This window comes from Bombina bombina, chromosome 1, assembly GCF_027579735.1.
Source record: "Bombina bombina isolate aBomBom1 chromosome 1, aBomBom1.pri, whole genome shotgun sequence".
Lineage (NCBI taxonomy): Eukaryota > Metazoa > Chordata > Amphibia > Anura > Bombinatoridae > Bombina > Bombina bombina.
Genome location: NC_069499.1, coordinates 529,733,479 through 529,756,459, shown reverse-complemented (window position 1 = coordinate 529,756,459; position 22,981 = coordinate 529,733,479). Strand labels below are relative to the sequence as shown.

Sequence of the window (22,981 nt, the reverse complement as noted above, 5' to 3'; positions counted from 1 at the left end):
CCTCCAGATGTTAGTGCACCCGAGTCTTTCGCTTTTTACTTTCCAACTTCCAGCTTGTAATATCAGCACAAACATGAGAGCATTATTGATTTACTTTGGGCGCAGTTAGAGATCAACAATGCTAAAGTGTTACCGTTCCATTTGTAATATAGCCCTATATTGGTAAAATATTGTCTGGGCATATTTTTTTTTAATATTCTTTACTGAAACATAAAGAGAAAAATAAAGTGCCTATAAAATTAGAAAAAATATTTATTTCACAACCAAATTTGTAGAAATAAAACAAATGACTGCACCAGAAAGTCTAATACACACTGAATACACAGCCAATATTTAAGGTAAAATGACCTCACCATTAGTAAACTGTGTAATTATAATTTACCCTTCATTTGCCATCTTCCAAAACATAAATGCTGGCTCCTGCACTAGCTATCATACAGATAATTACCTCTCAATGGCAACAAACCATTTTATATACATCATAAAAAATAAAAACGCAAAAAAAATAGGTTATATTTATTTTTTAATATTAAAAAAAAAAATGCCGTAACAACACACTAATATACTCTCTTATTGGAAGCAGTGTTTTATATTGCCACAAAGTCTTCATCTGATGTTTAATACCATGAAGTGTTACCAAGGGCGAGTTGATACATTGATTCTTAATTATATCCATAACGGTTATACAAAGGGGATACATTGGATACAAGTCGATTGGTGATTCTTACAGACACTGTTTTACCTCTGTTCCTGTTACCGGAGAGAGCTTACTGGATAGCTCAGAGATTCCAGTACCATTGACCTTCGTAAAGGTGATTACTAAATGTGAGTAATATTTTCTACGAATACGTATCTGAATTTTATCAGAACTTCTGATATGCTATGAGGAGCCCTTCAGTTTTTTCCTGGAAGACCCAACATTCTTTCATTTTATGCTAGAGTTGTGTTTCACAATACTTTTGCGGACCTTACAAGTGGTCTCTCCCACGTATAACAGCTTACAAGGAAATTTCAAAAAATGTACTGCATAATTTATGTTACTTGTATAATAATGTTTAATGATGTACTCCCTACTTATACAAGGATGGAAAAAATGTGGGCTGTGAACAAGGCTATTTACAGTGGAACATCCCAAGAAGGGAAAATACCTTCTTTTGGGGAATTGGCTCCCTCCCACAATGAACATTTATGAATTTATCTGGTTACACAAAAACCATGTAAACAAGTAAGTTTAGATAAAATAATGCTCCCAGTTAGTGTCTATGACAGAGAGGTACTTACAGTACATGTTAATTTTCCATTATTCTCTCTGAGAAGTACTACGAGGCGGCAAGATATTCAAAGGGATCCACCGCTATGCTGAGCGAGCTTGTCGACATAGTCGCATCGCTGACAATACATGCCTACATACATTAGTTGGCGATGCTGCTTATTTCCTGCACGCCCTCTTATGGCCGGACTTGTGTACATTATCCGTGTGAGACAGGTTGCAGTCTCAGTATTGTAATGTTATCACTTATTATTTAAAGGGCCTCTGTTCAGTATGCTTTGCCCATGCGTTGTCTCAGACCTGTTTGTGAGTTCCTGTGTTCCAGTTCCTGTGTATTACCTGGCTGTCTGACGTCCCTCCTGGTTCCTGATCTCTGGCTTGTTCCTGACTCCGGCTCGTCTGACTACTCGCTTTGGCTCCTGAGTCGGCTCATCTCGTCTGAGTACCAGCTCTGGCTCAGACTCCTGACTTGATGTTTGTCTTGTGGACTTTTTATTATTTTTTGTTAATAATAAAGGTATGATTATTTTTGCACTTTTTGTCTCAGTCTAATTCCTGGCACCCTGACACATACCCACCGCAAGTGGCTAACTATTTACCTCTAAACCGCCACATACCCAATGCAAGTTGCTAACTATTAACACCCTATGCAGCCATAAACCCACCGCAAGTTCTAACTATTAAACCCTATGCCACAATAAACCCACCGCTAGTGCTAACTATTAATCCCTATGCCGCCATAAACACACTGCAAGTCCTAATAACCCCCTATGCTGCCATAAACCCACCACAAGTCCTAACTATTAACTCCCTATGCTGTCATAAACCCACTGCAAGTGCTAACTATTAACCCCCTATGCCGCCATAAACCCCTCCTAACTATTAACCCCCTATGCCGTCATAAACCCCAAATGCAAAATAACCGATTACCTAACCCACCTCTAAACTAAACCCCCTAAGTTAAAAATTTAAAAAAATAATCTAACTAAAATAAAAAAAATGTAAAAAAAACTAAACTGAAAAAAAAATACACAAAGCTAAGCCTTCATTACCTAACACCTAACCCCCCTCTAAACTACCCCCCTAAGCTAAACAGATAAAGTTACCAAAAAATAAATAAAATCTAAGTTACAAAAAAAAACAAAGCTAAATTACCAACAAAAAAACATTATCCAAAATAAAAAAATCATTATACCCAATTTAAAACTATTTTCCCCAAAAATTAACCCCCCAAAATAAAAAAAAACTAAACCCTAATTCTAAAAATATTAATATTTATTATTACTATCGTTTTTTTTGTAGAGCGCCAACAGATTCTGCAGCGCCAAATGTGACGGACCGCCTGGTACCCCGAATGGGTACCTCTGTCAGAACACTTCTCTTGTCCTGGACATCGCTTTATCCAGAGCAATAGCTCCTGGTATCCCCCTTTGATCGCAGTCTAAAGTTACAGAGGTGAACAGAACTGAGGCAACACTCAGGTTTCTGAACACAAAATAAATTACAATAGCCCTTTAAAGGGAATTTGTAGAGTATAGCCATAAAATGATCACAGCTCTTTTGCATAAGAAATTCACAATCCCCGCACTTACATTAAAGTAACCCCATCCCCCAAATAATAAAAATCTAACTGAAAAAAACTAGAATATAACATAAAAAATAACAAAACCTAGTCTTAAAAATAAAAAAACCCCACTCCAAATAAAACCCTAACCCCAAAAGTGTTACTCACATCTGATGGGGACTCCGGCTCCTCTTGATCCGTAGTTGGACCCATCTTATTCCATGCTCCAGACGCTGGGGGCCCATCTTTGAAGCAGTGGAGGCGAACTTCGGCGGCCTCTTCCACCACCTCCGATCCGCTTTCTTTGGCTCTCTTCAAGGAGCCCTTGTCTTCATGCAATCTCAGTCACACACTGAAAACCAGGAAGCATGGAACCTCAATATATAGGAGTACCACTTAATTTCGATTGGCTGAATGAATTCAAATAAGTCAATCCCTATTGCAAGAACTTTTTTAAATTTAAATCATACAATAGAAAAGGATAACTAGAATTTAAATTTATAAAAATTCTTCCTATTGGTTGATTCAAATCAGGCAATAGGGATTGACTGATTTGAATTCAGCCAATCTGAATTAAGAGGTACCCTTTTATATTGGGTTTCCGTGAAGATAGGCTCCCAGTGCCTGGACGAAGATGGGCCCTGCCAGTGATGAAGACTGCGGAGCGGAGGCGGCAGAAGAGGCAGCCGAAGTCCGTCTCTGCTGCCACGAAGATGGGCCCCCGGCGCCTGGACAAAGATGGACCCAATGACGGATCAAGAAGAGCCGTAGTGCCCATCAACTGTAATTAACACCTGTGGGGTTAATTAGGATTTTTTGGGGGTGGGTTTTTCATTTTTAAGAATAGGCTTTGTTATTTTTAATTTTATTTTGTAGGCTAGGTTTTTTCAGTTAGATTTTTTTTATTTTGGGGGTGGGGGTTAATTTAATGTAAGTGGGGGGCTTTGTAAATTTCTTAAGTAAAAGAGCTGTGATCACTTTAGGGCAATGCCCTGCAAAAGACCCTTTTAAAGTCTATTGTAATTTATTTAAGAGTTAGGGTTTTTAAATTTGGGTGGGTTATTTTATGGGGTATGTAGTTTAGTGTTAGGTATATTTTTTTAATTTTGGATAACTTAGTGGGGTTAGTTTAAAGGGGGTTTAGTTTAGAGGGTGATTAGTTGTTAGTGTAGTTCTAGTTTGCGTTGGGAGATGGCAGTTTAGGCTTTAATCTCTTAACCACCCCCATACCTGTATGGTGGTTGATTAGGTGATTATTGTTAGTTATTATTTTGTAGACAGTAATCTCCTAACCACCTCCCATACCTGTATGGGTTTGATTAGGTGATTATTGTTAGTTATTATTTTGTAGGCTTGAATCTCCTAACCATTCCCTTACCTGTATGCAGGTTGATTAGGTGATTATTGATGGTTACTAATTATTAGGCCTTAATTAACTAACCGCCCCTCATATCTGTATGGGGGATTAAGTGATTATTGATGATTACCAATTATTAAACCTTAATCTCCTGACCACCCCTCATACCTGTATGGGGGTTGATTAGGTGATTATTGATGGTTACCATTTATTAGGCCTTAATCAACTAACCACCCCTTATAACTGCATGGGGGTTGATTAGGTGATTAGATTAAAGCATCTTAGGGGTTAATAGTTCATTTATCTACAATTTTTTAAATATGCATTCTTATGTATGATGCATATTCTTTTAACTATTGTATATAAATTAAAACATATTTATTTCTTATTGGTGTGTATTTTAAATATAAATATATATTTTAAAATGTATATTCATGTTACAAAAGGCATTAGTATTGCAATTGTTCTATTGTATAACAGGCATGCAGTTATGTGATACTATAATTAAAATGCAACTGTCTTTGGTAACATAAATATCTTGTTAAAAAATATATTTTTATATACAATAATAAATGCATCAAGCAAGAATATCTACAATTTCAATTTATATATCCAATACTAAGGGATACTAAACCCAACTTTTTTCTTTCATGCTTCAGATAGAGCATACAAGTTTAAGCAACTTTCTAATTTACTCTTATTATCAATTTTTCTTTGTTCTCTTGCTATCTTAAATTTGAAAAGCAAGAATGTAAGCTTAGGAGCCGGCCCATTTCTGGTTCAGAACCTGGGTTCTGCTTGCTGATTGGTGGCTAAATGTAAACCAAAAATGGGCAGACTCCTTAGCTTAGATTCCTGCTTTTCCAAATAAAGATAGCAAGAGAATGAAGAAAAATTGATAATAGGAGTAAATTAGAAAGTTGCTTAAAATTGCATGCTCTATCTGAATCATGAAAGAAATGTTTTGGGTTTAGTATCCCTTTAAACTAATATGAATTATACATGACCATGTATTTTATTTCAAAATTTGTAGATATAATGCAGTCAGGCCTTGCACTGATATTCAATATTTAAACAGTTATGCATGTATATTGCATAATGGTTAAAGTATTGCATATACATGAAAATGTGTTTCTGTAAGCTTGTTGTGTTTATTAGTGATAACATAGATATATGTTAATATAAATTTATGTTATAGTACTCAGTATCATTAAATTATATATTTACATAATAGGCATGCAGTAATGTAGACCTATAATGTTAATTATACTGTATTTAACTAGATATAATAATTCACAACAAGCAACATTTATTCCATTTTAATTTATATGCAAATATCTTAATATTATGCATTCTACATAACAATCGGCTAGATTACGAGTTTTGCGTTATGGTGAAAAAGCAGCGTTATCAGCAGCGCCGATTTACAAGCTTTTCCTGGGAGGCCAAAAAGTGAGCGGTACACCCTATACCGTCAAGATTTGTAACGCATTCTAAAGTCAGTAGTTATGATTTTTACGCTACAAAGCTGTAACATAAAACTCATAACTAAAGTGCTAAAAAGTACACTAACACCCATAAACTACCTATTAAACCCTAAACCGAGGGCCTCCCGCATCGCAAACACTAAAATAAAATTATTAACCCATAATCTTCTTCTCCCGTCATCGCTGCCACTATACTATAACATATTAACCCCTAAACCGCTGTACTCCCGCATCGCAAACATTAGTTAAATATTATTAACCCCTAATCTGCCATCCCTCACATAGTAATCACCTACCTACAATTATTAACCCCTAATCTGCCGTCCCTAACATCACCGCCACCTATCTACAATTATTAACCCCTAATCTGCCGCCGCTAACATAGCCGCCACCTACCTACAATTATTAACCCCTAATCTGCCACCCCTAACATCGCCGCCACCTACCTACATTTATTAACCCCTAATCTGCCGCCCCAACATCGCCTCCATTATACTAAATTTATTAACCCCTAAACCTAAGTCTAACCCTAACCCTAACACCCACTAACTTAAATATAATTAAAATAAATCTAAAGAAAACCTACTATCATTACGTAAATAATTCCTATTTAAAACTAAATACCTGTAAAATAAACCCTAAGATAGCTACAATATAACTAATAGTTACATTGTATCTAGCTTAGGGTTTATTTATTTTTTATAGGCAAGTTTGTATTTATTTTACCTAGCTAAAATAAATACAAATTTACCTGTAAAATAAAACCTAACCTGAGTTACACTAACACCTAATCTTACACTACAATTAAATAAATTACCTAAATTAAATACAATTAACTAAATTAAATACAATTACCTAAATTACAAAAAACCCCACTAAATTACACAAAATAAAAAACTAATTACAAGATATTTAAACTAATTAACCCTGATTTAATAGCCCTATCAAAAAAAAAAAACCCTAGCCTAAACTAAACTACCAATAGCCCTTAAAAGGGACTTTTGCGGGGCATTGCCCCAAAGAAATCAGCTCTTTTACCTGTAAAAAAAAATACAATCAACCCCCGAAAAGTAAAACCCACCACCCACACAACCAACCCCCCAAATAAAACCCTAACTAAAAAAACCTAAGCTCCCCATTGCCCTGAAAAGGGCATTTGGATGGGCATTGCCATTAAAAGGGCATTTAGCTCTATTGCTGCCCAAACCCTAATCTAAAACTAAAACCCACCCAATAAACCCTTAAAAAAAAAACTAACACTAACCCCCGAAGATCCACTTACAGTTTTGAAGACCAGACATCCATCGTCAACGAAGCCGGGAGAAGTCCTCAACGAACGGCAAGAAGTCCTCAATGAAGCCAGGAGAAGTCTTCATCCAAGCCGGGAGAAGTGGTCCTCAAGACGGGCAGAAGTCTTCATCCAGATGGCATCTTCTATCTTCATCCATCCGGCGCGGAGCGGGTCCATCTTCAAGACATCCGACGCGGAGCATCCTCTTCTTGCGATGACTGATTGGAACAGCCAATAGAATGCAAGCTCAATCCTTTTGGCTGATTGGATCAGCCAATAGGATTGAAGTTCAATCCTATTGGCTGATTGCATCAGCCAATAGGATTTTTTCAACCTTAATTTCGATTAGCTGATAGAATTCTATCAGCCAATCGGAATCTAAGGGACGCCATATTGGATGATGTCACTTAAAGGAACCCTCATTCGTCAGGAGTCGCCGTAAGAAGAGGATGCTCCGCGCCGGATGGATGAAGAAAGAAGATGACGTCTGGATGAAGACTTCTGCCCGTCTGGAGGACCACTTCTGCCTCTGCAGATCCTCTTAATTTCTGTCAGGTTGGATGGGGATCGCCTGTGGACAGACATTTTCAGGTCTCTCCAGAGATGTTTGATTGGGTTCAAGTCTGGGCTCTGGCTAGGCCATTTAAGGACATTCACAGAGTTGTCCCTTAGCCATTCTTGAGTTGTCTTGGTTTTAGTGTTTAGGGTTATTGTCCTGTTGAAAGGGGAACCTTCGGCTCAGTCTGAGGATCTGAGTGCTCTGGACCAGGTTTTCATTAAAGTGACAGTCAACATCAGAATTGTTATTGTTTAAAAAGATAGATAATCCCTTTATTATCCATTCCCCAGTTTTGCATAACCAACACTGTTATATTAATACAGTTTTTATCTCTGTGATTACCTTGTATCTAAGCATCTTCTGACCACCCCTAATCACATGACTTTTAGTTATTATCTATTGACTTGCATTTTAGCCAATTAGTGCAGTGTCTGCCACTAGCCACGAGCGTGATCACAATGCTATCTATATGGCTTACATGAGCTAGCTCTCCCCTGCTGTGAAAAGCAAATAAAAAAGAGGAGGACTTCAAGGGCTTTGAAATTATCATATGAGCCTTCCTATGTTTGCTTTCAACTAAGAATACCAAGAGAACAAAGCAAAATCGTTGATAAAAGTAAATTGGAAAGTTGTTTAAAATTACATGCCCTATTTGAAAAAAGAAAAAAAAATTGGACTTGACTGTCCCTTTAAGGATATCTCTGTAAATTGCTCATCTTTCCCTTAATCCTGATCAGTCCCTTAGTCCCTGCCACTGAAAAACACCCCACAGCATGATGCTTCCACTGCCATGCTTCACTGTTGGGATGGAATTGCGCAGGTGATGAGTGGTGCCTGGTTTCCTCTAGACATTACTCTTGGAATTTAGGACAAACAGTTCAATTTTTGTTTCATTAGACCAGAGTCTCACAGTCTGAGAGACCCTTAGATGCTATTTGCAAATTCCAAGCGGGCTTTCTTGTGTCTTGCACTGAGGAATGGCTTCCGTCTGGCCAGTCTACCATAACATTAATATGTGTATATACACATATTAACACATAAATATATATATACATATAAGCATATGCATATATATTTGAAATTGCTGGCTGTCATTGGCCATGAGGCTCCTATTCCAAGAAAATTGTACAGATTTAACTATCCACAGCAACTCATCAGGGGCGTATTAATGCATAGGCCAACAAGGCCGGTGCCTAGTGTGGCCCATTTTGGAGGGCGGCACTTGGCCGCTGCACTGAATATCTGGCCAGGCTTTAAAAAAAAAAAAAGTTATTTTGTCAGTGCCGCTTACCGCAGAGCGCTCACATGACTGGATTTTCGCTGAGGTCATGTGATGTTTTTGACCAGCCAGCCGCCTTCCTGTCTCTTTGCATACCGCAGCAGCCGCACACATGGATTGAGGGAGTCTCCCAGGCCAGGTGGCAAGGTGAGACTCAGAAGAAAAAAAAACAGCCGGAAGGAAACTTACTTATCGGTACAGCGGCGGAGCGGGGCGTCTACTCAGGTAGGGTACTCTGCCACTGCTGAAAACACAACTCTTGCAAATGTTTGATCGTCCTTACACTGTGTGACAGCCTTGGTTATTAGCAACTTGTGTCACTTGCACCCCAGGCTGCTGTGACACATGGGCAGTAATTAAGCGCTGCTTCCCATAAACACACCATGATTGTTCTTTAGTGTGACAGGATGGCTGAAATAATTACAGTTCCCAGAAAGCTCAACGCCATAGCTTATCCAGAGAAGGGTAGAGGTGGGGGCAATGCAGGGAGTGAAGGTAGAAAATAGTCAGAATGGTTGTGTGGGTTTAACTGGGAGGACTTATAAGTAAAGTCAGTTTAGGGGTTCATAGGTGAATGCATGGTGCTCAGCATATGGGTTTGGAAGTTTGAGATGTAACGTTAGCTTATCTTTAGGTGCTTTTCACAGAAATGTATGAAAGAAGTAATGTCAGGTGCTAATACAGTAATGGTAATACAGAGGTGCTGATCAGAGCCACAGTGTAGTGTCTATGTAGCCAGTAGCCACACGCACGGGAAGAGGGCGAGGAAAGAGGCAGCAGCAGGCACAGAGCAAGGCTAGGCTGGTGAGAAAAAAAAACATGCTTTTTTTTAAATAATATGTCAGGAAAATTACAAGTAAACTAATTTCTACAAAAGCAAGATGTTTATCTCGGAGGTTGATAGCCATAGTCTTGTTAGCAGTTATAAATCTCCTGTGTCAATGCATACTGCAACTGCTCTTAATGATTTAACTGTGATCACTGAAGCAGTTCAGAGTTCAGACACAGATCCTCAGTCAGTAACCTGTTTAATAAACGTCAATCTATTGACACCGCCATCCAAACATGACTGCTGCAGAAAGTAAGTTGTAGCTTCTATACTATAATAACATGGTCCAAGTGCCCTTCTCTAAATGTGTTTGAATATGTGTGCATGACTGTGTATGCATGTATTTGTGTGTATAAATGTGTGTATGTATGTGTATATATGTGTATGTGTGTGTAAGAGCTTTAAAATATTATGTTGATGCTACTAAGGTTTATACACAGTATATATATATATATATATATATATATATATATATATATATATATATATATATATACATACACACACACATGCAAGTCCTGGTAACCATTTTCTACAAACAAAACTATTAAACTCTAACCAAAAAATATTATGGCCGAAAAAAAGCGTAAAACCTAGGTGGGGTGGTAGCAGAATTTTGAGTGCCTAGGGCAGCACAAAACCTAAACACGCAACTGCAACTCATATTTCATCAAATTAATTGTATACCCAGAAAATTAACCAAATGTAAGGGTACTTACCCTTGTCGGTCGGGAGGACCGCTCTCCTCCTCTGCTTATAAAACTAGATCCGCGAACCACATCCTTTGCGGCCACGATGGAGCAATCAGTATCACTGATGCCCGCTCCTGCTTGATGCGGGCAACTACTCTGCCTGAGGATCCCTGGATATCGACCCATACCTGGGTAGCTTGGTATTGAGACGGGATGCCATGAGATCTACCTCCGGAGTCCCCCACCTGTTGCATATCTCCGCAAACACCTCAGGATGGAGAGACCATTCCCTCGGATGAAAGGACTGTCTGCTGAGAAAATCCGCTTCCCAGTTGTCCACACCCAGAATGTGGATTGCTGACAGCGAACAGTTGTGGGCCTCCACCCACTCCAGAATCCGAGATACCTCCCTCATTGCTAGGGAGCTCCTTGATCCTCCCTGGTGGTTGATGTAAGCCAACAAATTGATATTGCCTTATTGGAATCTGATAAACTGGGACGAACCCAGACGGGGCCAAGCCTTCAGAGCATTTAAGATTACTCGAAGTTCCAGAATGTTGACCGGAAGAGCGCTCTCCTCCCGAGACCAAAGGCCCTGAGCCTTCTTGGCTCCCCAAACTGCTCCCCATCCTGAGAGACTCGCATCTGTAGTCACAATCTTCCAGGATGGTCTTAAAAAGGATTTCCCTTGGGACAGGTGATCTGAACAGAGCCATCAAGAGAGCGGTTCTCTCGACCGGTTGTCCAACGAGATCTGTTGAGACAGATCTGAATGATTGCCGTTCCACTGTCTCAACATGCACAGCTGTAACGGTCTGAGACGGAACCTGGAAATGGAAATTATGTCCATGCTGGACACCATGAGACCAATCACCTCCATACACTGCACCACAGAGGGCCTTGAGGAGGTCCGGAGGGCAAGAAATGCCGAAGTCTGCTTGCAGGGTCTCTGGTCTGAAAGAAATATCCTCAGGACTAGTGAGTCTATTATAGTGCCCAGTAATTCTACCCTGGTGCTTGGAATATGAGAACTCTTTTCTAAGTTTATCTTCCATCCATGGGATCGAAGAAAAGAGAGAAGAGATTCCGAATGTTTTTCCGCTAGACAAAAGGATGGTGCTTGTACCAGAATATCGTCCAAGTAAGGTGCTACTGCAATGCCCTGGGTTCTGGCCACGGCTAAGAGAGCCCCCAGAACCTTTGTGAAAATTATTGGGGCAGTAGCTAGGCCAAATGGAAGAGCAATAAACTGGAAGTGCTGGTCCAGGAAGACAAACCTTAGGAACTGAAAGTGTTCCCTGTGGATTGGGACATGAAGGTAAGCATCCTTCAGATCTATAGTGGTCATGAACTGTCCCTTCTGGACTAAGGGAAGGATGGACCTTATCATCTCCATCTTGAATGAGGGGGCATTCAGAAACTTGTTTAAGCATTGTAGTCCAGAATCGGCCATAAAAGTTCCCTCCTTTTTTGGGACCACGAAAAGCTTTGAGTAGTATCCCAAGCCTCGTTCCTCTATGGGAATTTGGGACAATGACTCCTAAGGAGAACAGATCCCAAACGCACCCCAGACAAGGCATCCCTCTTCTCTGGTTTTGATGACAAATTTGAGAGCAGGAATCTGCCCTTGGGTAGAAGAGACTTCAACTTAATTCTGTAACCCTGAGCAATGATCTCCAGGACCCAAGGATTCTGCACATCCCTGAACCAAGCTTCTGAGAAGAGTGAAAGTCTGCCCCCTACCTGATCCATAAATGGACCGGGAGCAACCCCTTCATGCTGATTTAGGTTCAGCGGGCTTCTTGCTCTGCTTGGACTTATTCCAGGACTGAGCCGGCTTCCAAGTCTTAGGATGTTCGGTCTTAGCGGAGGATTGCTGGTACTGGGATTTATCAGAACGAAAATGATTAGGTTGTCCCTTAGATCTGTTCTTTTTATCTTGCAGTAGGAAGGTACCCTTGCCCCCTGTTACTGTGGAATTAATGGAGTCCAGGTCTGGACCAAACAAATTTTTACCCTTGAATAGAAGGGAAAAGAGTCTGGACTTGGAAGTCAAGTACGCAGACCAGGACTTCAGCCACAGAGCCTGGCAGGCCTGAACAGAAATAACAGCAGTTTTAGCATTTAAACAAATAATTTGCATATTTGCAATTAGCGACCCTTAAAGCCTTAATTCTATCAAGAATAGTATCGAGAGGACCTTCCACCTCGATCAATTCCGATAAGGAGTCACACCAGTAGGTAGCCACAACCGCAGCAACTGCCGGCGCTGGTTGAAATAAATATCCCGAATGTTGAAACATCTTTTTTAACATCTTTTTATCCATGGGCTCTTTGAACAACGAACTATCATCCAGAGGGATAGTAGTGCGTTTTGCAAGCATGGAGACAGCGCCATCCATCTTAGGGACGGAACCCCACAACTCCAATTGACAGTCCAGGACCGGGAATAGTTTCTTAAAGGCAGACAAAGGGGTGAAGGATGAACCAATCCTCTCCCATTCATTCTTAATAATGTTTGCCATCTTTACAGGAACAGGGAAAGTCTGAGGAATAACCCTGTCTTCGTAAACTCGATCCAGTTTAGGAATTAAAGGTTCCTCAGGCAGTTTGGCCTCTGGAACCTCTAAGGTAGCCAGGACTTCCTTTAAAAGAAAGCACAAGTGCAATATCCTAAATGTAAAATCTGGTTCCTCCGCAATTGGAGGCTTAGAGGCAGCCGATTCAGACCCAGAAAGTTCACCCTCTGAAGTGTCAGAAAGAACTTCATCATTAGATAACTGTCTATTAGTTATAGCCAATAAACTAGATGATGACGCCTGGGAAAGATAGCAATATTTGACCTTTCGCTTGCGCTTAGCAGGGCGAGGTAAAGCACTAATGGTCACAGACACCGCCGTTTGTAACTGCGCAGTGAAGTCTGGAAGTAATAGGCCTCCTCCAGATGGAGGATCAGACGTGCTATGGGAAACTAAACATGTTAACCTTTTTTGACATAATCACTTTTTCTAGGCATGTGGAACATAATTGAGAGGGCGGGTATGTCTCGGCCTCCTCACAATATAAACAGGCATTAGTCTTAGGTATAGAGGGAGTACCCTCTAAAACGTCAAAGTCCTCCATGTCCTATGTCCTAATATAACAATAACTAACGTTATATAAAATATAAAAACGGCACCTTTATACCCCCAATGGCTGGGGCACTCACCACCTCCTATGACCCAGGCACACAGAGTAAACCGCTTCTCTCCGATAACCAGCACAGTCAGAGATTAGGAAGTGAAACTACGACTACACCCGGTCACATGGAGCGCAACCTAGGACCGCCTCTGCTAAGGAAAAGCTGTGCAGCTCTCTGCTAAGTTTGTAAAGCTGTGCAGCTCTAAAGTGAAAGTAACCTGTATATTCCAACCTCAGCCTATGAGCCTCAGAAAACATCTAACACATAACGCAGTATAAATCAAATAAAAATGTATGAGATTAATCCCCACTGTTCGATTAACCCTTGATTCCATGCAGATAAAAGGAGCCACACCGTGACCCTGTCTTCTAGCGTTACCATATGTGTAAAAAATGAAACGATCTTACCAGAATTAATCTTACCAGAATCTATACTGTGGAACAGAAACACAGCCTCTCAGGTGTGACGGTCTTGTAGCATCGCTCCTGACATGGACTTGAGTGATGAAAGCAGGCAGTGAAACTCGTCAACACTGATTGCTTAGGAGCTGTTAATACGAGTCTGGATGGTTTCGCAGAAAGACTCTCCCTGCATCTCCAGACCCTAACTTTCGTCAATGCTCTCACTGAGAGGCTGACAAGACTACTTAAAACTCCAGTCCCATTTCAAAGAGTAGATACCCTTCATAAGGAACTACTCCAAATCTTCTGACACTTCTCTGCCAACATCCTGTGATGAAAGGCAAAGAATGACTGGGATATGAGGGAAGTGGGGAAGGTATTTAAGCCCGGTGGCCAGGTTCTGTATTCCCACAAGTAAGGAATGAAGCCGTGGACTCTCCTCATATTAAAAAGGAAATGTACTTTAATTACTTTACCTGCAAATGTATACCGCAGTGCCTCACCATTAACCTTTTCTTTTTAGTTTCTGAATTGTAACGCTCTAACTCTCCCCAAACATTTCCTTCTATGGCTGTATCTATATCTATTGTTGTTTTGGTAGAATGCAAAAATGCACAGGGATTATTTGCTGGAGCATGCCTAGAAGCTGTGAACTCAGTTGAAATACAATGCCTGTGTCTAAACACTGATAAGGGGGGTGGAGTTGGCTTCTCCAGGCAGCTTAGCTATGTAATTCATTTTGCTTATGTTTGAAAATTATTTTAAAATACTTGCCAGCAATTTTTAAACAATTTCTTTATGCAAAATATTTTTAATCAATTAGCCCATTTAGGAAATGCATAGATCTCAACCTGTTTTATGTCCCTTTAAGGTCAAGTATCTTTTCCAATAAGGCTTAGTTGTATTGGAAACATAGGCATTGTAGCTACTGATAACATTATTAGACAGTTGTATTTCTCTATGTTTATTTATTTTTTTGAGAGACACTCAATCAAAATTAAACTTTCATTATTCAGATAGAGCATGCTATTTTAAACAACTTTCCAAATTACTTCATTTAACAAAATTTGCACAGTCTTTTTTTATTTAAACTTTTTGAGTCACCAGCTCCTACTGAGCATGTGTAAGAATAAGTGTGTATGCATTTGTGATTGGCTGATGGTTGTCACATGGTACAGGGGAGTGGAAAAAGACATACATTTTAAAATTGTCAGAAAAAAAATCTACTACTCATTTGAAGTTCAGACTAAGTGCTATTGCATTGTCTTGTTATCTTGCATTTGTTGTTTATGCAAATCTACTGTGTTGACTGGTCCTTTAAGCAAACACAAGTAGGCGTTAATATCTCCACGTAAAACAGCTTTTGCTGTTTCCCAAAATATTCCACTCTGTCTATATAAGAAATATTATAGTCATAAAATTCCTTCCATTTACCCCCTAGCCAATTATTTTGAAACTTGACATTGTGTAGCAGGGGTGAACTGATCAGCCGGGAAAATAGGACTTGGACCGAGGGCCCAGCAAGTAGTAGGGGGGGCCCTGATTGCTCTCAGTCTGCCCCTGTTGTGTAGTAAACAGTGAGAAAAAAAGACTTTTATTGCAAAAATAATAAAGAATTTTAGTTTTAAGCTCTAATGAAATAATTGCATGATCTGAAAACAACAATGTCTGTAACCCCTTCACCCAATCCGACGTATATATATGTTGTGTGGTACTTTGGCTATCGTACCGCACGGTATATATATATACACGTCTTTGCTTCAGGATGCTCCAGCACTCTCGGCTATTAAGTTACAGCCAAGATCTGGAGCTCCTGAAGCTTCAGGCATCTGTTGCATATAGAGTCAGAGTGCAATTGGTGCTCCGCCTCCATATGAGGGCAGATGCCTGATTGTTACAGACGATGATACTGTGTGTGTAACCGTGTGTTACGATCTTCTGCTGGAGCCGGCGGGAGGTGTGGGCGGGAGTGGGCTGGGCGGCCCAGCAGGGGAGGCTGGAGGGAGCGGGAAGAAGTGGGAGGGGCCCTATGCTACGGAAAATTAAAAAAACAAAGGGACAGGTAGGGATGAGGCAGCTACACTACAGAAGAGTGGATATGAGGGTGTGGGGGCCCCCTAACTAAAGATCATGGGTGGGGGGGATGTGGGGGTTACACTACGCTACATAAAATATATAGGTACTGGCATACAGTACCTAAGATGGCGCCTAACAGAGGGGGGAGGTTTAGAAAGCTGTTTGGGGGTAAGGGGGCATCCTCCACTGGAGGAATATAAAAAAAAAAAAAATTTCATACTGGCAGACTGTCTGCCAGTACCTAAGATGGGGGTTACCAGTGGGGGGTGGGGGAGGGAAGAGAGCTGTTTGGGAGGTATCATGTAGGGATCAGGGGGTGGGGAGTGTCAGGTAGGAGGCTAATCTCTACACTAAAGCTAACATTGACCTTTTAAGCTACCTAATTAACCCCTTCACTGCCGGGAATAATAGAAGTGTGGTGCAATGCTGCAATTTTAATTACCAAAAAGCCATGTCAAAGCCATATATGTCTGCTATTTCTGAACAAAGGGGATCCCAGAGAAACGTTTACAAACATTTGTGCCATTGCACAAGCAGTATGTAAATAATTTATGTGAGAAACCCAAAGTTTGTGAAAAAAGTACCACATTTTTTTATTTGATGGCATTTGGTGGTGAAATGGTGGCATGTAACCAAAATAGGCCTAGATCAATACCTTGGGTTGTCTACTTAAAACACATATATATATATATATATATATATATATATATATATATATATATATATTTGATAGGTAAATAAAAAAAAACAAGACAAGACAAGATTTCTGTTTAAATGGAGTGATAGCAAAAATGCTAAAAATGCTCTGGTATTTTGGGCAAGTTTTTGTCTGGAAGTCCCGGTAGTGAAAGGGTTATTATCAGCCATTTCCAAACAATACATCTGAAACTAAGCATCTATCTAGATAATGCTTGATGCCCTTTAGATACACAAGTAAAGGCTTTTAGATTTTGAGTACGCCATATATCTTTCAGCCCTAATTTATAAATAGGATACACTTGATTAAATTTCAATTGTAATAGCAAAGGGTCTGAATACTTATGTCAATGTGATATTTCAGTTTTTTATTTTTAATACATTTGCAGTTATCAAAAATATGATTTTTGCTTTGTCATTATGGAGTATAGATTGATGTGAAAAAAACAAAAAATAAAATCATTTTAGCATAAGGCTGAAACATAAAAAAAATGAAGGGGTCTGAATTCTTTCTGAACACAGTGTTTACAACTTATACAGAATTGGTTAAGCAAAGTAAAGTTTTTGCCATTGCCATTGCCATTTGAAAGGTAAGGTAATAATCTGTAAAAATAGCTAGAGGGAGCCAGCGTGAGTTTTGGAACATGAGAGGACCATTTAACACAGTAGAACTGCATAATCAACAACTACATAATCAGAAGATAATCCAATAGCATTTACTAAAAATGAACAGTAGATTTTTCAAGACAAATTTCCAAATTTGCCTCCATTTGTTGGCTTCCTGTATCATGTAACAGCCATCAGCCAATCACAAATTCATGCATGTATACACTTTAGGACCAACAGATTGAACTCTAACAAATGCTCAGTAGAAGTCTCAGAAAATGCACATATAAAAAAAGATTTTTTAAAGGGACATAATACTCATATGCTAAATCACTTGAAACTGATGCAGTATAACTGTAAAAAGCTGACAGGAAAATATCACCTGAGCATCTCTATGTAAAAAAGGAAGATATTTTACCTCACAATCTCCTCAGCTCAGCAGAGTGAGTTCTGTGTAAAAAGTTATACTCAGCTGCAGCCCAGCTGCAGGTAAAAAAAAAATAATGAAGAAATGAACAGCAGCCAATCAGCATCAGCAGTGCTGAGGTCATTAACTCTTTTACTGTGATCTCATGAGATTTCCCTTAACTCTCATGAGATTTCATAGCAATCTTCCTATAAACTGAATAGGCAAATAAGATGAGAGTGCACGTAAGCTCGCCCCTTCCGCTGTCCTGGGACAGAGATACTGATATGCTGCTTAGAAATCCTTTACAATGGGATGTGGCTACTGAGAAACTTTTGAGGTTAAATATCTTTCTTTTTTACATAGAGATGTTCAGGTGATATTTTCTAGTCAGCTTTTAACAGCTATACTGCATCACTTTCAAGTGTTTAAACATTTGGGTATTATGGCCCTTTAAATTGATTTTTTTAATTGTATGTTCTATCTGAATCATTTTACACTTGATAATTTGAGTATTGAATAAATAGTTGTGTATAACTTTGGAACTTTGCTGCTTTTGTGAATTTGTTGTCAGACAGTATTACCAGTCAAGATAATTTGGAGTTTGTCATTTGTTAACCAGAAATATTCTTGGAAAAACATGATCAATGAGGAAGTGCAAATTCCAACCTATACAAATTAGCTTGCATAGCATTTTTTCAAAATCAAATCATTCATAAACATAAAAAAATACAGTCAATAACCTCTGCTAAAGGATTTCAATGTTATAGTGATCATTTTTAATGTCCATGCCACCGACTATGAATACCTAGGTCATATGCACCCATATTTGCACATTCACAAGGTTGCCTGTTAGGCGCTCAACAGTAGAGGATAGATGACGGAAATAATGCAAATATTGCTATAACCTGGTGGTTCACTTAAGTCTTATTAATATAACAGGAAGCTAGTATTAAACTGAACACATCTCTGGTCAACAGTGCTTAAATATAATTCACATAAAATTGCCTAATGCAGGGCTCGACAAACCCAGGAGCCTGGGAGCCACTGGCTCCTAGAATTTTACCCCTGGCTCCTAACTTTTTGGGTTATTTTCCATATATCTATACACAAATCCAACTGTCTGGCTCCTAAAAATATGCCTGGCTCCTAAATATTCTTACTGGCTCCTAATTTTTGAACATATTCGTCAAGCACTGGCCTAATGATAGTACTTTTTAGCTTCATTGAAGAATTATTGGTCTACAATCAGCTGCACTAGGAAATTTAAAAAAAAAAAACCTGTTAGTTTCCACAAGCTGTGGTCTGTGGCTCCTGAGCGATAATTTAGAGTTGCATTGCTTGTGTTAAAATAACATGCTCTAACAAATCATTATGTGATCATTATTATAGCCCTTTAACTTTATTAAAACCAAGTTGAACTTCTAGGGCAGTGCTTTCCAAACTGTGTGTCGGGACACACTAGTGTGTCGGCAGCAGTGTGTAGGTGTGTCCCTGCTTCAGCACAAATTTTTTTAAATTATTATTATTTTTTTTTAAATTGTGTTTTGGTTTCTGACTTTCCACCTGCCTGCTACGCATATCACATGGTTGACACGTGATTGATACCTAGTGGGTCACAGATCATCTTAACCAATTGGCACAGCTCAGTGGGAACTGAAACTATTACCATTGCCGGATTTGGCGGCACATTGGCTCCTGCCTGCACGTGTACTGTCCTTAATTAGCTTGTGACTGCAAGTGTAGCTAGTGAGTGGGACAGCAGTGTGTTTGCAGCATGGGCAGTAGTCAGTCGGACTCACAGAGCTCTGAGGGTGGCAGCTTAAACGCTGAGCTGAAGTCAGAGGGATTTTTTTGCAGCTAGCTCCCAGTAGTGCATTGCTGTTCCTGCTCTTGCTATATGGATAGGAAGTGGAAGCTTAAAAATGTTTGATGATGAAATGTGAGTGTCTTTATCTAATATTACACCAAATATTCCGAAACTGTGTTCATCCCATCAACCTCATACATCCCATTAAAATAGTAAGTAGCTATTGGTGTTATTAAACTTTTTTTATGCACATACATACTGTTACTTGTAAATGCATTTTGTTATTATATAATTTATGTATGTGTACGTATCTTTTAAAACAAGTTAGTTTAACCTCCTTTTTGCTAGTACAACTGAATTACTGTGTCGCGAAATGATGTAGGTCTACAAAGTGTGCACTATGTGCAGAATTATATAACATTTTTTTTAAGGTTTACTGACCCTTTAATGTATTGTTCCTTACATAGAATAAGTGTAATTCTTACCTGCACATTTAAAACTTTGAGCAGTTAGTCCCCTCTCCAAAGCCAATGTTGTCAAGATACCAAGAAAACTTGTGGTCACGGACTGGCGCTTGCCCCTTTGAAGGTTCCTAAGTGAAAGATGCTCCTTGGGCTTGTTCCTAAGAGAGACAGGCATATTTTGATCTGGTTTTCTTGCAGATTTAGCAGCAGCCGTAATTGCATCCATCCATTCCTGAGCCTTCTGACGTGTCTCAGTTCGAAGCCGTAGAACATCTTGAGAAAAAATGACTTGAAAACAAGAATCATAACCATCAAGAGCATCCATCTGGACAGCTAGGCACTCATCAATATTATAACTAAGCAATGGGTCCTCATCTAGGTGGCACGGCTGATAAGCCAAAAGATGTGAATTATTAATTACAAATGTGAAGGCTTTCCAGTTGTTCTGGATTGTTAATTTATACAGAGTTCCAGTTTTTAAGATATTTTTATGGTACCCATTGGACACGTATACAGACCTTGGAACCTCGATGGACTTGTTTAAAAAGGATTGATTCTCGAGATACTCATTACTCTTGTCATCAAAGTTCTTTGCTTTTACCAAGACTTCCTGCTGATTATTTGAGTAATTTGGAACTAATGTTAAGGCACGTACTCCTTCCCATAACTTCTGACCCCAGTCCAAAGCTTCCCAGGCAGAATCTGCCTTTAGTTGCACTTGGCTGTTGTCAGACATTATAACATCAACCAGTTTAGTTTCATGGCTTCCAGTAATGGTGATGCTTTCAATATGTGCAAGAGGGTAAGAAGTGAGAAGACTGTGGTTCCCACTATTATCTGTACCATAAAGGTGCAACTTATATTGGGAAATCTCTGCATAACATCCCCTCCAGAAGCTGTCCTGTGTTTTCCGAGTTTCCAGAAATCCCTTTTTGAGAATATTTGGGAATGAAGACTTGAGTTCTGTAAGACAAAACAACATTAATCAGAAGCTAATATATTAGATGACGCCAGCCAATTGACAAACATTTTTTATGCACAACATGTTACCAACAATATGTAAAAATGTTCTTCATGTCACATGTTCATCTAAATGCTTGCTGTATTTTGAACTCTATCAATTACATCAGGGTTTAATCTCAGGTGGTTTAACAAACACGTGAATCTCAAGAGCTTAAATCAGATTTATATTATGAGGAAATCTATTTAAGATAGATTGCACTTATTTTTGACCGTTCCATATCAAAGACAGAATTTTTATATTTATTACTTTATTGCTAAATGCATCTTCCTGTGCAAAATAAACCTACTTTTACTCATCAAACTTGTTGAAACATGCTCTGCAATCCAATGCAGTTCTGGGAATTGTGTCTTAACTTCTACGCAATCACTACCTATGTATCAGTTGGACACAAATATGCCTTTTCTGCAAGTTTCAGTTTATATTTATATTTAGATAGTATTTTTTTTAGACATGTGCACATTTAGAACGAATGCCCAACAAAATTGAAATAAAATGAAGAACTACAGACGAAATTTGTCAGTATTTATTAATTTCCTTTAAATTACTTTAGGGGTTAAAAATATCTCTAACGCGCTGGGGAGCCACGCTGATCCTGACACTTTTTCGCAGAGCCCCGCTCTGTGAAGAAGGGTTGGGTTCAGCACGGCTCTTCAGCACACTAGAGGAAAGTTTGTAATGCTACAGGCAAACTTTTTCACTTAAAATACATTTACATTTGTGTAACGAATACGAATGTAAATGTCCCACAAACATTCAGTATTCATTTTGTGTACACAAACGAATACCGAATCGCATGGCAGACAAATATTGGGAAAACTAAATTTTCAGTATATGAAGTCCAATTGATTCGGCCAAACCAAATTTTTTGCCTGTGCACATGTATAGTATTTTTGAGAAAAAATAGCTTTTCCCAGATAAAAAACTATAACAAAATATTTTTGATGCAATTCATAATGCCTCTGTATAAAAGAACCAAAGTGCTGTATAAAATAAAATCATTTGCTCATGTAATGTAAAATCAAGAAAATACAATGAGCAAAATATACCCACTACAATCAAATATTCGATATATTTCATCTTTCTATAATCATCAGCTGCACCTACTGGTGTGTGAATACTATTTAAAACCCCTTCTACCACTGTATATGAAAAACACATAAAGCGCATCATCATTAAAAACAAAAAACAGAAGGTACATTCAACTGATACCCTAATAAACTTTTACTATCCCATTCACCTCTATTCAGTCGGGCGAAGGCCGCCTTTACCCTTCAATGGCAAATTAAAGGGATATTGAACTGCTGCGTAGATCTGCAGCTATCTTTAAAGTAGTTCACTTATTTTAATTCTTTACAGAAACCAGTAGGTAAAGCTTTGCATGTTAATACTGGGCTCCGCCATCTTGGTATGCACATATTGTTACATCCTGTGGCAGAAGCAGTTCGCTTTCACAGATTGGTACCATTGCCGGCGTTATGACGGCTGTACTTTGCACAACACAAAGCAGAACATTTACATTTTTGCAATTTTTTCACAGTATAATTAAAAGTTACATAATAAATATAAAAAAAAACATTGGGAATAATATAGAGCAATGCAGCCTCCTCAAAAATATAAAGCTCCAGCTCTGTATTCTACTCATCAAAATATGTGCATGATACAGCTTGTCAAGAAGACAACAGTATCACTGATCTGTGCATGTGCATCACTTCTGTCAGAGAGTACAAGAATACTTTAATTCTGTCGTTTCCCGAGGCTCAAGTAAAGAGGGCTTTACACTTACCCAGTGTCAGGTCCTGGAGCATGATAGGAGTTGCGCTATTCTTTATGTGCACTAAGTATAGCGCTATTTATATATTTCCTATCAGAAGTGACCTTTATTGTATCTTTGGTGCCAAGTCTGAATGGGAGTTTTAAAGGGACAGTCTAGCCAAAATTAAACTTTCATGATTCAGGCATGCAATTTTTAACAACTTTACAATTTACTTT

At 39.0% G+C, this 22,981-nt stretch overlaps 1 protein-coding gene across 1 annotated transcript in view; it reads right to left on the bottom strand.

Moving 5' to 3' along the window:
- The window catches only part of PLEKHM3 (pleckstrin homology domain containing M3), a 643,564-nt gene that overhangs the window by 391,019 nt on the left and 229,564 nt on the right, over positions 1-22,981 (bottom strand). Inside the window, exon 3 of the mRNA XM_053698629.1 lies at positions 19,990-20,931. Coding sequence (XP_053554604.1) covers positions 19,990-20,931 — 942 coding nt within the window. The remainder of the gene's footprint in view (positions 1-19,989; positions 20,932-22,981) is intronic.